The 15003-nt window shown below is 40.4% G+C and overlaps 1 protein-coding gene across 1 annotated transcript in view; it reads right to left on the bottom strand.

Moving 5' to 3' along the window:
• RALGAPA2 (Ral GTPase activating protein catalytic subunit alpha 2) overlaps positions 1–15003 on the bottom strand; it is a 194587-nt gene that overhangs the window by 126250 nt on the left and 53334 nt on the right. Inside the window, exons 3-4 of the mRNA XM_035902236.1 lie at positions 6300–6410; positions 5591–5640 (exon numbers count right to left, since the gene is read on the bottom strand). Coding sequence (XP_035758129.1) covers positions 5591–5640; positions 6300–6410 — 161 coding nt within the window. The remainder of the gene's footprint in view (positions 1–5590; positions 5641–6299; positions 6411–15003) is intronic.

The following is a 15003-nucleotide window of genomic DNA, read 5'->3' as shown; positions in this document are numbered from 1 at the left end:
ACAGAAGGCACAGGGAACCAACTGCAAAGCTGTAACAGAGCCTAGAACCTGAGTTTAAAGCTGTGACTCTTAACAACAATTTGATTTCAAGTGTAGGATAACCTGCAGATGGGGAAATTACTCCACTGAGCTGTACAGACATGAGGAAAATGCAAATGGGAAAAGAAAGTTAAATAAAGGGGATAACTTCAAGAAATGAGAAACCAGGACCTGTGGCAATTAGAACTCAACAGTAACTTGGCTTGATTATTCCTTGTAAAGAATTTTACCAGTACTTTTCACACTGGCCAGTTTCAATACACGATTTATTTCTGCAGAATTCAATTTACTCAGTTTTATTTAAAACGTAGCAAGTAATTAGGAGTAACATCCTAAGATAAGCAAAACCACCCTAAGAAGATGCCACAGATATAAAAGAACATCTTTGCACATTCATAGAAATAGCAGTACAGCACTGAAGTCTGTTCTAAGAGTCATGAATCAAAAACTGCTGAAAGTTTCACTGATGCAGGTTTTTATGAAATTGAAAGTGTCCTGCTAAAAATGACCACTGGCTTTGAGATCTGTTTTAAGCTGCTTAACCAATATTGCTAATCCACACGGTAGTCTATGTAAAGTAGACCTACAACGTGGTGTAAGAATTTAGTATTTAAAATATCCACAACAATCTCAGTCCAGAATGAACCAAAGTTATATATTTTAGAGATCATATTTATGTGCATTACTCAGCAGCACTAAACAAGCAGCTTATATGGTTTGAAGCTGCACCAGGGCAGGTTTAGGCTAGACATTAGGAAAAATTTCTTCACCAAAAGGGTTGTCAGGCTCTGGAATGGGCTGCCCAGGGAGGTGGTCGAATCCTCATCCCTGGAGGTATTTAAAAGGATAGATGAGGTGCTTAGGGACAGGGTTTAGTGGTGGGATGGCAGGGTTAGGTTAAAGGTTGGATTCAATGATCTCAAAGGTCTTTTCCAACCAAAGTGATTGTATTCTATTCTATATTCCTAGGCTGCGTCCGTGCACAGAGCTGTCTGGTCGCCCTCCACCACGGCAGGTGTTCCCCTGACGGATGCAGTGTATTTACTGCGTATGGGCTGCAATCTACTTTGCAAAAGGGCTGCTAACAGACTATAGCCAATTATAAGCCTATACTGAATTATCATTAGCATTTGCAGAACAAGTAACTTGTGCACATCTGCAGTAATAAATTTAGGCCAAACAGCTGCTTCTGTAATCGTCACATTCACATTCTGATAGCAGACCAATCCCCGTTTCAGTGAATTTATACCACACCTTAATCTTCTGATTATGTGGCCATTTGTAGCTTATCTTTAGATGTGCTTCTAAGGACTACGATACTGTATTAAAACCAGTAGCTACTGCTACAAAATGCAGAGCTCAAAGCATGGTTGGGCAAGTTCTAACAGTCTATCAATTATCACCACTGGAAAAACACTTGGTGTTATACAAAAGCCAAAGCAGACCATGAGTTTGAGTGTGTAAAATACAAATACTGCAGAGAATATTAGCGCATTTATATTCTGGTTTACATCCACTTAATATTTAAATCTACCCGCTGTGTACATAGTCAGGATACTCCAGATCCGACCTAGGAATGACATGTTAAAATTTTGCTGCTCATCGGAGGAGGAGGTCAAAACAGACCCCTCTGTCTATTCCTGTTTATAACCACAGGTAGCCTCTCCTCGTTTCTGCAGGGCAAGAGGTGTACGGTGTAAGGCTAGGCTGGACAGATATAAGGGTCTAGAAGCATAATCACAGCAAGGCTGGTATGAGTCACATTAGATACCTTTCCAGAGTTATAACTCTGTAGATTCTCAAAAAAAAAAAATATTGTGCTTACTCTGTGTCTGGACTCAGGGACTCGCACTGCTCACATTTTCACCCAGTTCAAGAAACAAGATGTTCCATACAAAGCATGGACTTACAGAAATTATGAGAGTACAGCATAAACAAGCCACTTTGTACAGACTATATGAAAAAACACAGTACGCTTTTATAAATAAGGACCCGTAAAACACAAGGGCACTTTATGTTACGTTAACACGCACTGGTAAAAAATAAGCAAGTAAAGAAGACTATCCATACTGAGAAGGTTTTTTCAGCATACGTATCATCTGTGGGAAGTGGGAGTACCCAACCCCCCTTTCTCAGCTACCTCCAAAGCTGCAGTGAGACCCGAACTACGCTGACAGTATCTGAAAAACTTCCAGCAACAAGAGCGGCTACTGTAAGGGCCGCTTTGGGAAGCTTTACTACGTTAGAAAGAGTACCTGAAAATTTCCAGGAATAAAATATTTCATGCAGTGGAACTGTTAAATCAGTGTAATGGATTTTATGACAGCATCAGCATAAGAGGTGTGACTGTTCTTAGCTAATTAAGCATAATTAGAGAGAATGGAAAAAAAATTGATCTATGTATTATATCAAAACCATCAGTCTGCTCTATTTTATTACAGATGCAAAAATAATGCAGTGTCGGAGGAATTAGTATCTGATGCTGCAAGAAAACAATACTTTATTACAAAAAAAAAAAAACCACACCAAGCTTTCACAATTAAATGCTGGCACAGTATTTTATGGGACCTAGAAAACTTACATAGATGTAGCACATGTTTCGTGAGTTCTGTGACACACAGAGCTCAGCTGACAGCTCCTCCAAGCAATGCCCCCAAATCAGAGAGACCAGTGGTGTAAGAAACATGTTCTGAAAATGTACTACAAATCTGGAGATAACTAAGCCTCACCAGAGAAAAAACAAATTTGTTTTTTTACATCATTTCAGCCTTTTAGCTGAAACAGGGAAAAATCATACAGATAATTAGAGCTGCTGTATCATTTAATGAATATCTATTTGGAAAAACACAAGGCCAAAGCACCTTGAAGAATATAAAATTAGATCTAAGACCTTTGTAATATTAATTGTAAAAAAGCACTTTACAAAATGAACTGTTAACCTTTCATATGGCTCCCTTTTGATTAATATTTCTTCTTTGATTAATATGTTGTTTGATGTTACTGCTGAGTGGCCAAGCTATGTAGCTGATGTGTAAAATTAAGACTTCAGTAAATTACAACCCAGTCAACTTAGTTTTCAAAGCACTTGTGGAAAAGGCATTTGTTACTTTTGCTTAACATACACGCTAGGTGTCACTCAAGAACAACAGCAAAACACCCACTAACTATACCAGAGAAGGCAGAAGTCAATTCCTTTCATAAATTTTTTTATTGATTTTTAAGCTGTTAACCCTCAGCACCTAGATTCAGGATTTGTTAATCCTAAGTAATTACCTATTTAGCTAATTAGAAGAAAACTCTAGGAACCTCTGGCTCACGCTGACATCAGATTAAATATGGCAAGCTTAACAATCAATTAGTTTTGTTTCCTATGGCTTACAATATGAATGTTTAATTACTTAGCATTTACATTTTTTCTCGTCCTGTGTTCAGGCGGGTGTACTCTTGTTCTGTGCGTTCAAAGGCCCTCTAAAAAGCCGTTTTCCTACAACGCGTTAAGTTATCAAGCGTTAGTGTTATAAACAGATTGCAAACTTACTTCCAGGAGATAAAACACCATGAGGCGGATAGCTCCAAATTCCACACAAAAATCTTAAATGATTCCTTCTTCCTCAAAGCTGATGACAACTAGGCTGTAATATTATTCTCCTTGATTGGGGCCCAAAGCAACACTTTGTTCATATATAAATATGTATTTTTCTTCTTCTTCACACAGGATGTCCTCCTGATGTTTTTAAGCAGTATTAAGTGGGTGGATATTAGCCACCCGTTTTCAAGACCCAGGAATACTTTTTATTTAAAAAAGTATTTATTCACTCTAACCAGGTGAACAAGCATTAGCTATTTTCCATTCAATGACATAGCCACAGAAACTTAATTACTTATTCAAGACCACAGAGTAAGTGTATTAATGAGGTCCAATTAAACTGCACAGCTTTGCTCAGTAAACGTGGTGATACCTTCTCCACTGGGGGTAGGGAGAGAGGAGGAGGAAGAATTTCTCCTGCCTCAAATACAGCCCTAGCAGATATATGAGCTCATGTTCTTTGACACTGCCTCTTGCAGAATCCCAAAGCAGACTCTTTTACTAATACCATAAGCAGCAGAAAACACAATTTGACTTTCAGATTTCAGTCTGACAATGCAGTCTGGTAGTTAAAGGAGAGAAGGGAGTGAGAAGAAAAGGGAGATGAACTTGCTACATCATGAAAGTCAGAAGACGAGACCACAGAACTCCAGGATTTCATGTCATCATTTTCAAGGCAATTTTTCATATTAGAGGCATGTTAGGCTGAGCAGTATCATTCTTATCGTAAATATAAATATTATTCTAACTATAAACTATACATTAATGCAAAAAAAATGAAGCCATACACTTCTGACGTTATTGGTTTGGGGTTTTTTTTTCATTTTTAGAGAGGGATAAGAGTTGAGAACATTTAACCTTCGGTTTAATTTCTAGAGTCCCACTGCAAGTTGGGGTTTTTTTTTCCTGTCACCAAAAAATAACCCACAACATAAAGATAACATCTCTATGATGCAATATTCAAGTCAAAAGTTAGCAGCTGGATTAACAAAAAGAAATCAATAGAAGATGCCTGTATTTACCCTTAAGAAAGAAATCAGGCCCTTTATTTACCTAATGGGTTCTTAAAAACAACCCAAACAACTGAAGGCACCACTGATCTCTGACTTCAGAGACAGGTAGAGCTTATGCTAAGGCTTCCAGTATGCATTATAAAAACTTTTTTATACGTTAGGCTTTCATCTAGTCCAGTGGTATTTTCTCACATCCAAATAAGTTTTAATTCAAATTAAAGAGATCCCTTGGAAAATGATCTATCACAGTCTATTCTTCTTCAAGTTAAAGACATTCTAATTTGACTATGCAAAAGTTAACTAGCTAATATTTCCTTCCTAGACACTGCAAATGCTGTGACTGCCAGTGCTGGGAAGATTACGTTTCTGGAAGTAAAAGACATTCCACTGAACTCAGATCAAACTGATATGCAGACAGTGGACAATTCTTATCCTTTTATTTTCCTTGTGCTGCAAGACCAAATACTGCAATCATAATAGATGCCCCCAGCAGAAAGGAGTAGATCCCAAACTCGTGCTGTGACACACTCAAAATAAATATAACACTGAACTTTATACTGATAAAGGGAAAAAGTACTTGTGTTTTGAACTAGCCCCTCCCCCTCCCCCCCAAAATACAGAAGCAAGAACATATTTCATTAAAAAAAATACTATTAGTTCCTTAGGACAGACATGTTACTGTATAATTTTCGAGTCATTTTGGCAAAATCCTTTAACTCTGGATATTCACTCAACCAACATTTCCATTGCATAATAAAATTTTTACTGCTGTTATATCTGAAAACTTAATGCACACCCTAGTTCTTTTCTGCCTTTCACCTTGTATAGTCATGGACAGCTCCTGTCATTTTGATTGACACCTGGTTTCACCCTTCATCGTAAAGGTGTAAGTAAGCATATAATGACAATGAGATTTACAATAAAAATTAGTTTCATGGTATGGAAAACTTACTTCAAAAAGAAAGAGAATGGAGTCCAGCTCCTCCCTTTGTGATTTATTCCCTGCAAGACAGAAAAGAATATTGTTTGCCGTAAATACAGGGTATGAGACAGACAGTGAAATTACGCTGCTGTTATTCAGCTGAAGTCAAAGCTGTTGCACTCATTTTATGTTTCTTCACCTTTATCTAATATCAAAAGAGCAAGATGTTTCCAAAAATCAGTGCCTCTCTCTTGATTATGAATGAGGGACCCATCGAGCCCGAGATCTGCACAGCATTGTCATCGCGCTCATCTCCAAGCAAAGAGCTATTCCTACCGACACAGCTTCACCACTGAGCTCTGTTCTGGGCACCTCTGACACCGATTCAGTTGAACAGACATATGCTTAATTGTAGGATGAAGGCCTTCAATACATCACAACAAGACGAGAGGATACGTATATAAACGCACAAGGCCTGATTTTTGTGCTGAAATGACAGCCATAAAAACGTACTTAGAATTCTTTTCAGTTACTTAGGTATTTCTGAGAGCTATTTTCCATGCTTGTCTCTTCTGATACCATAAAATTAAAATATTAATACTAATTAATAATGCATTAAACGATTAATGCAAATACAGATAACTGCAGACAATATAATCATTAGATAAGTTCTAACAGAATTTTGAGAACAGTTAGGGAAAACTGACTCAACAATTGCTGGCAAAACTCTAAAACTTACCTTTTTGCTTCAAGCTATTTTCCAGTGTTATGAAGTTTTCATAGAATATAAAATAAATTTGAGAATAATTGTTCTCAAAAAATTGCTTCAGGTCACTTCCGTCCACAATATCTGAAAAGAGGAACAGACAGAGTTACTACACAGTATCAGAAATGCAAAAATTGCTGTCTTCATGCAGATTTAGTATTAGAGAATGAAATAAATGTAATATGAAACCATTTTAGTGACCTCATTAAATATTCTATCCTAAATTGTGATTCCATCCTCGCTAGTCAAATAGGGAAATTTCCATTTTCACTTAATTTATGAAAGTTTGCAGTGTGGCTTAGGTTCATTTGTAAAAAAGGAAAAAGGAGGGAACAGAGAAAAAGAAAGATGGGATGTGTCTTAGCTCTCTAAATGGCTTCTGTATCATCAAAACAAGCAGGTACTGTTGGAAAAAACAAACACCAGCAAAGACTTCTGTATGCAAATTGCAAATCCAGTTCTTAAATTTATCTGACAAGCAGATCAATTCAGAAAACATAACATGTCCAATTCATTTAAAAAAAGAATGGAAACGGAAGCACACATCCCTTCCCTAAGGTTTAACTCAGGTCTAAAATTTGAAATAAGTGTCTCTTTCAGGAAGAAAAAAATCCTAATGTTTTCTAAACATGACACTTGCAAAACACACTAACTTCATCTGTTTGTTCTTTATTGTAGCTGATTTGCTCAAAAAAGATAGATGATTGCACCAGAATTAAGAGGATAAAGGGCACGGATTATTAACAACACATCTCCTCGTTGGAGTTTCACCTCTCAAGAAACCCACTCATTAATTGAGACAACAAAGCTGACTGACTACAACAAGACGACCCAATAATATCACACAACGACAGAAGAAAGAATGATGTGAGCCTTGGATAATGTTTGGGCTTTTTTTTTTTTTTTAAATTAATACTTTTTCAGTAGCAAGGTTTTGTTTGGTTGCTTGTACTATGGAAACAATTATGCAAGGAAGGAAACTCTTTTACATGATAGTTGTTTCCTGCAAACTACTGGTCTTGAATTCAAGCTAAGTGCAATTATTCCTCTCTATGAATGCATTCTGTTAAATACAACTCTAGGAGAAAACAAGGCTTTCATTTACAAGGATTTCATATGAAGGAATGAGGTCATTAAAATCTAAACAAAAAGGAAACTTTCCCTTCAAGTTGTGAAAGGAGGAGAAAGGAACTGCCTAATCAAAAAAAGTAAATTCTCCTTTTCTCTAACTGTGGCACTGCAGTGGTGATGTTATTCTCATGTAAGCATGCCTTCTTACAACTACACCCTTTTCCTATTGAACTATTTTGTTCCTTATATTCCTTCGCAAGATACACAGGAAAACAATTTCTAACCTTACAAGAGGCCAACAACAATATTCCCATTTACTACCCTAAGCACGGATATTAACTTGGAAAGTTAGACTTTCTTGCAATTCTGCATGCAAGTTGTCATCCTCATACCACTGCCCATTTCACTTAAAAGAAAAAAAGTAATCCAAAACATAACGAGTAAGCCACACACCCAATAATTCCAATGCTCAGTCAGAGGTAGAGCTTGCTTGGGAATTTCACAACTGAATTCCTTGGGTTTTGCACACATTAAGAAAACGCCATTTCTCTACTCCTTCACCGCGCGTGTGTTCATGGTGACGAGCAGTGGAAAGCAGTGCTGACCACGAGCGCTGCACCCTGCTCTGGGCACAGGAGAGGCGGGCGATGCCTCTGCCTGCTGAAGCCATCTCCAGCTGGCAGGAGGACCAGCCAAGCGGGTGACAACAGCCTCTCCAGCAGCCTCTCTGCCCTCGACGTCACGCCGGGCTGCAGGGAGAGTTTTGCCAGACAGGCAGCAGCGCGGCAAGCACGGCCGAGTCGCACGCGCTCCTTTACTGCTCTCTCGCTTGGGCTCTCCCCACAAGCCTGCTTCTCCCAGCCATTTCACCAGAAAGCAATCATCAGAGACAAACCGGGACCATGACAAGAGAGATGGCTTCTCAGGAGGGCTTACTAAAAGCGGACAGGAAGCCTAAGCCAGTAACTCGGATCACTACTATATATATTTTTAGCTTGGGGCAGGATAAGGCTCATTCTTCCGTTTTTCAAATGGAAAACAACAGTAAAAGTTTCACACACTATCTATCATTTAAGATACTAAGATAAGAAATACTGACTTCTGGCAAATCACACTGAAGAGGTATCTATAAGCATTCAAGGAAATTAAACGGCAAGGTTGCGATTGAATTGCAGGTATTAGGTTATATTTTTAGATGTGTATTTTTATATTTACTGACAAATAGCTCTCAGATTACTACTGTTGAAGACAGCCACCTACTGAATTCAAACCTGAGCACTAAAACCTAAGGCAAGCTGGTAAACATTATCAGCCATCAGATATATAGTGGCTCTCCAAAACCACGCATAATCTAACTCCGTTCCCCAACCCGGATAGGAGAGCCACTGGGCAACGCTTCTGATTAACACTCCACAGCTTTTACAGCAACATACAGGAATTGAGAGACGTTCATCAGGGTGCGCATGATGTTTCTTCAATATCAAACACGAAACAGTTGGCTCATTAGATGACTGCAAGTTGCCCTCACTTGCCTTACTACTCAAGCCTAAAATTTAGGGAAACAAACTACTTGGGTACTGAGGAGCTGAGTTTATTGCCAAGCTCACACTACTCTTCCTTGTATAAAAAAAAAAAAACCAAACCAAAACAAAACCAAACCAAAAAAACCCCACTAGAGGGGACAATAACCATTTCCTTACCACACCAGCTCTCCTGTTATTTTTCTGTTAACTACCAAATGTCATTGCAGTCATTTAAGTAGTTTGAAGTCCTCCTTTAATTTCATGAACTTCCAAATTCACTTGGCTTTATGTTATTTATACAAAGTTCTGTCAATCTGGAGGGGTTTTCTTTATTGCAAGTACTTAAAAAATTAAAGGGCACGAAGAGACAGCTTTGCAAGTCAGACCCTGGTTAATGCTAAACTTTTATTGCTAGCCTCACCCCAGAAACAACATACAATTTTTACTTACCTTCAAAAAAAAAAAAAAAAAAAAAACCAACCAAAAAAAAACACCACCAAAAAACCAAGAACCCCTACATACACTTTTTCAGATCAGAGCTTTTAAATGCTAAATCAGAGTCTAGATGATAATTTTCCTTCATTTTTTTCAAAGGAATGTCAGCATGGAAACATAGCATTACTAAAAACCCCTCAAATTAGAACTATTTCTAAAATAATTTTAACACCTCAAATTTCACATGAAATCTCAGGAACAACAGCTGTTCTAAATTCAGCAAGACATTTGGAAGCATTCACTTTTGAATGTCTCTAAATGAAAATTTCGACTAAGCTTGTATCAATCTGGCTGTACAGAACTGTGCAAACCAAGACAGTGCCGTAACTCAAAAACGCCACTGCTCTCCTCTATTGTCTCATGCTTGATTGAGGGAGTTAAATGAACAATATGTATTTTCTTAATTTTTTTTTCAAGAAAAAGATTAAGGATTGCACACGGTAGCCTAACAAATTTCATATTTAACCTAGACCAAAGTCTGCGTGTAGCCGTATCAGGTCCACCGTGTATTTGTCCGCTGCTCCACAGAGAAAAGGATAAAAACGAAGGACATAAGCAGCACCCACACCTGGTAGCAGTGCTCCTCCCACCACGCACACCAAAGCACAAAACATTGCCGCTTCCCAGCTCAGGATTTAAACGACAGTTGCTTCCAGGACAGGGCTGAAATGCGTGTAAAGCACTGTTCTGTGAGAGCAGCCCGGCCTTCACACACACGCCCAGGAGGGAAGTGCTCGGCCCAGGCTCTGAAGTGCGCGTTATCAGCTCCAACACCGGCCAGCACCCAGTCTGCTGATGCACAATTTAGTCCATCAGTAGGCTCAAAAGCACGTGAGAGCACATACATGCTCTAACAACACACCCCAGCAAATACCAAAGTTCAGGATCAACACAATCGACAAGTCTGTAAAACAATTTGCGTTTGGCAACTGCACCAGACCGGTGCTACTGTTTGAAAAACCAAGGTTAGCATCCTTAAGATTATTCAGTGTAAAAAAAAAAATTGAAAATCCGGCCCCTGAATTCAACTTAATTGTTGTCCCCATCCTCCAGGCAGCTCGCAGCATATTCACTAGCAGCAATGGGTAAGCCCCCATTTTTTCTTATTTCTAAGTGTAATGTAAATGGTGGCGGCCAAATTAAATCCCCAGAGATTGTTCACAGAGACTACCTATAGACTGACTTTGTAATTTCCAGCCTTAAAAAAACAAAGTTCTCAGGCAAATTACGCTCTGAAATTAGTCAGAATGACGCCACGAAGAAAAGGCTCACCACCTTGATGAAATAAAACCTTCAAGTATCATACTTCATTCCTGTTTTATCCATGAGCCAAGAGCGACATCATCTAGATCACTGGAAAACCACACCAGACAGGAGCTGTTGCTCCTGTTGCACCGTCATTCACAAAACGTACAGTGTCACGACAGAGCGATTTTTGAAACCAGAAGAAAAATTCAAGGGAAATACTCTAAGCCATGCAAAGATGTTAAACTAAACATTTCAACTGTACCTAAGGAGAAAATATTGAAGGAGATGTTCCAATAAAAAAAAAAAAATAAAATAAAAAAAAGGATGTTTTTACCAAGAACAGCCAAGTCCTGAAGAGCAGGGATAAATTTTTAGCAAAAAAAGGGTCCTGCAGCAACTACTCTGGGAAACAGTGTAGAGGGCTTAATTTAAGGCCAATCAGTGCGAAAGCGCCAAACCTGTGCATCACCACCACCATTTAGAAGACTGTTATTTTGCAAGTCTATCCTACAAAAAGAGCACACTATCGACACTTCCACACATTGTATTTGGAAAAAAGTTTCTGCGGACTTCACAGAAGTTCTGAAAGTTAGTACGTCTTTATAGCAATAAAAAAAATAAAGGAAATTTTCTGATCCTTTACCTAACATACGCAAACACCCACTTTAAAATAACGTTACTATTCTGGTTAGTGCTTTGTATTGTCATGCAGGTAGACTACCCCAGGGGAGCAGGAACTCAGATCCTAAGGGGCACTGGAGACTTGAGAGGCATTACAAGCAACACAAATTTAAAGGGAATCTTCTCTTTCCGTTTGGGTATTGGACAAACTTACACAGATGGTAACTGAGAGACGTGAAGCAATCAAAAACTGGGCGTTCTTGACCCTGGTGCTCACACAACCCCTTATTTACAGAAATACACATTCCTGTCCCGCATCCCTCCTCTGTTATCACCTTTTCTCTGACTTTTATCCTCCTACATCAGTAGGATCTCAGCAGAGTAACTGTCATTTTGTTTACGATTTAATTCCTGCAGTTTAAACTAACAAAGGAAGAAACGATGGCATCTCCTATGGAAACATAAAAACAGGAACAGCTGTTTTGAGAACATGTGCCACTATGGGCTGAGTGAAGTAGCTGGGGACAGGGAGCAAAATGACTGGGGTGGGAAGAACACTAAGGCATGCACATTCCTACCCCGGCCAGCACAAGGAGGGCCACGTTAGGGGGGAGGTGGAGAAAAAGACAAAAAAAAAAAGTAATATCCAACTATTTTTGAGCCTTTATACCAAGAGCTTTGTTCTCCTGAAATACATTTCCTTAAATGTTTTCCTTACCATGTGTTGCTTCATTTTCTGTGCTGAGCAATACCATAAAACACACAGTTGCAATGATATCTATGCAGATATTATCTTCAAAAAGCCACTCCTGTTATTATCTAAAATGTTTACACTGACATTCTCAAAAGCAGACATCTCAGGAACATGACCAGAGTCTGCTTTGACATAGCCCTTGCAATAAAACATATCCACTAGAAGACAGCCAGCTGTCATATCACAGCACTTCAGCCAATAAGCCACTAATATGCTACCCGGCCCTCTGGCACCGATAACAATTTTCACTTAAAACCAATGTTCAATAATAAGCTTAATCAAAAAAATCAGACCACTAGCTCCAAATGTAGCAGACACTTGGAAGAAAAGATATTTCCTGAGAAGTGACGGGTGTATTTTCCCCCCCCCCTTGCCAACTGGGTAATGTCTCTTTACAGAAAACCACCAGACAACACTACCTTCTGTACCATCTGCTTTGGGACATAAATTAATTTCGTCACGCTAATAGGCGTATTTTTCCATTTGTTCCACCCATCAGGTCCATCACAGGAGCCCGACAGCCTCCTCTGTACCCCACTGGCACACAACAACCTAACACGTATAACCAGGAGCCATAGCAAGTCCGGTATTTCATCTTAAACTAGTCCTGTCTTCGTTTCAGGCGTGTGTTTCCAGAAGGCTGAAAGGGGAACATTAACAGAAAGTCACCATATTTCTTATTTCTTCAAGTCCGTTTATTTTAATGAGGCTAGTGGAAAAGGAAGAAATGTAGGGTCTGCGAGCTCACGCTACAGCCTCTTAGAGCAATCTTTCTCAGGATGGTTTCACAAAACATTCTAAACCTCCTCTCATAAACAAAGAATTTCCAACAATTTTTTTTTTTTTACAGTGAAACTTGACATTATTTTAATATTGATCATAGAGCATGTGAGCAATAAGACATACACAGGTAAAAGGCACATCATAATGCAGGTAAAGTATCTTCTCCCATCTTTCCAAATTCCTGCCCTTAGGCACTTAGATACATGGTATGATAAAAAAGAAAAAAATACCAAAACCAACAAAACCCCACACCCAAGCAAACGAAATATTATATATACCCCCAATAGAAGCAATGTACACCTTTGGTTCCCAGGTGAAGATTAACACAAAACAGACCACCAGATTGCTAACTATGGAGAATTTTCACACACACTTATGGAATAGGAGGAATTTATAATCAGCGCAGCCACACACCCTTCACTCACAGCTAACTCCAAAGCAAAGGTCCAACACTGTTCACAGAAAATGGGAAGACTGCAGGTGCTGAGGGACTCTAACACTTGAGCCTCTCGTCCCCCAACACCAGGCCCAGCGGTCAGAACTGCTCTACTTGTGAGTCCAAATTGCGAAGCTTAAGTATCTACGGATTGGGCATGTCAAACTTGCATGTACTGTTGCTCAAAAGATGAGCAAGGCCTGGCCACCTTCAGAGCGTGACACAAGACCACTTACGGATTTGTCCAGCACTCTGTCCGCTGACCAATTACCCACAGAAATCTCTCTTCCAGATTAGCTACTCAAATGCAGTAGGTCACAGGGGAGTAGCGCCTTTAAGTCAGTGATGGTTACTCACACCTGTAAGAAACACCGCCCCAAAACAATCAGCAAGATGCCCATAACAAGTTAAACTACCACAGACTCTTCTACTCATTCGTTTCCACACTCTCGCAGAGTACAACTTTCCCAAAGAGACCATCCCGAGGAAGACTAGTGGTTACTCTTCTCGCTCAGGATCATACTCACCACAAAAGCTCCTTGCTGCACATTCAAAACTTGTTTTTTGTATTTTCTCCTATCAGTGGAACATCACAGGAAAAAGCTTTTCATCTCTAACCCAATCTCAGGCACCACCGCTGAGCCCACACTGCAAACCACAGCAAGGTTCTTCAGCGCAGGTCTCGCAGCCTGGTGCAGGCACCAGGCGGAGGACTGAAGGGGAGCACCCCTTTGCTCTGCAAGGCCCGAGCCGCCTCCCGCGCAGTCCCTCTGGCTGCACGCACCCCTCACCCCACCGAGAGCAAGCCCGTGGGGAGCCCGGGGGGGAACGGCAGCAACGCTGACCGGCCAGAGAGCAGCTCCTCAGCAGAAGATGCAGTGCCCAACTTCTGCTTCCTCTCGAAGAACCGCTAACCTCAGGCCCTCTCCTCCAGCCGCTTGCTTACTTCTCACAGCTCGTAACACAACGTCCCGGAGGCTCCTACATACCTGCCAAACGTGACTGAAACGGTAGACTAGAATGTGATTAGAGCACCCAAGAAGTACAAATCAAATCATTTTCTCTTCCTTGTTTCTCAGGAGGACCATCTGAAACGAGAGACACGCACGCTACCGCTGTCTCCGACTCTCCTGAACCGGGACAGCGAGCAATAGCTCTTAAAAGAGGCTTTTCCTGCTGCCGTTTGCTGACTAACAGAGAACACGAGGCTGCTCCTTGCAAACCATAGCTCACAGCTGAAATACATCAACTGGTTTCAATGTTCAGAATGAAAAGACCGGGGCTAAGGCTTCAGCTGTAAGGTGACATCAGAGGGAGGTCCAACCTTGCCGCAGACATGGGAAGGGCGTGACAAAATACCATTACATGACCCCCTTTAAAGATTTTTAAAATATATATATAAAAAAACCCAAATTGATGTTGTTGACAACAGCAGAGTTTCTGTGAATGGCTCTTCCAAAAAACCCTGCAGGAAATACATTCACGTACTATTCTGTACCCAAACAACAACGCTGCACGGGCCAGTATTTTGACACCAAGCGCCACAAGCTTCCAAAGGCAGGAGCAGCACACCACACCACTGACTTTCTCCAACAGCTCCCGCACCTTTGGAAGGGCGCGCCCTGCCACCCTCCAGCAGCCAAAACCAGGAGAGCGCACGGAGCTCCCCGCGAACGCGAAGGAAGCTTGAGGGAAGCCTAAGGCGGCGAGGGGCGTCTTCGGCAAGGGTGGCCCGCGAGAGGCTTT

Source organism: Egretta garzetta, unplaced genomic scaffold (assembly GCF_000687185.1).
Source record: "Egretta garzetta isolate BGI_Z169 unplaced genomic scaffold, ASM68718v1 scaffold499, whole genome shotgun sequence".
NCBI classification, from domain to species: Eukaryota; Metazoa; Chordata; class Aves; order Pelecaniformes; family Ardeidae; genus Egretta; species Egretta garzetta.
Note: the sequence above shows the minus strand (reverse complement) of the source record. Positions and strands in the feature narration are given on the sequence as shown.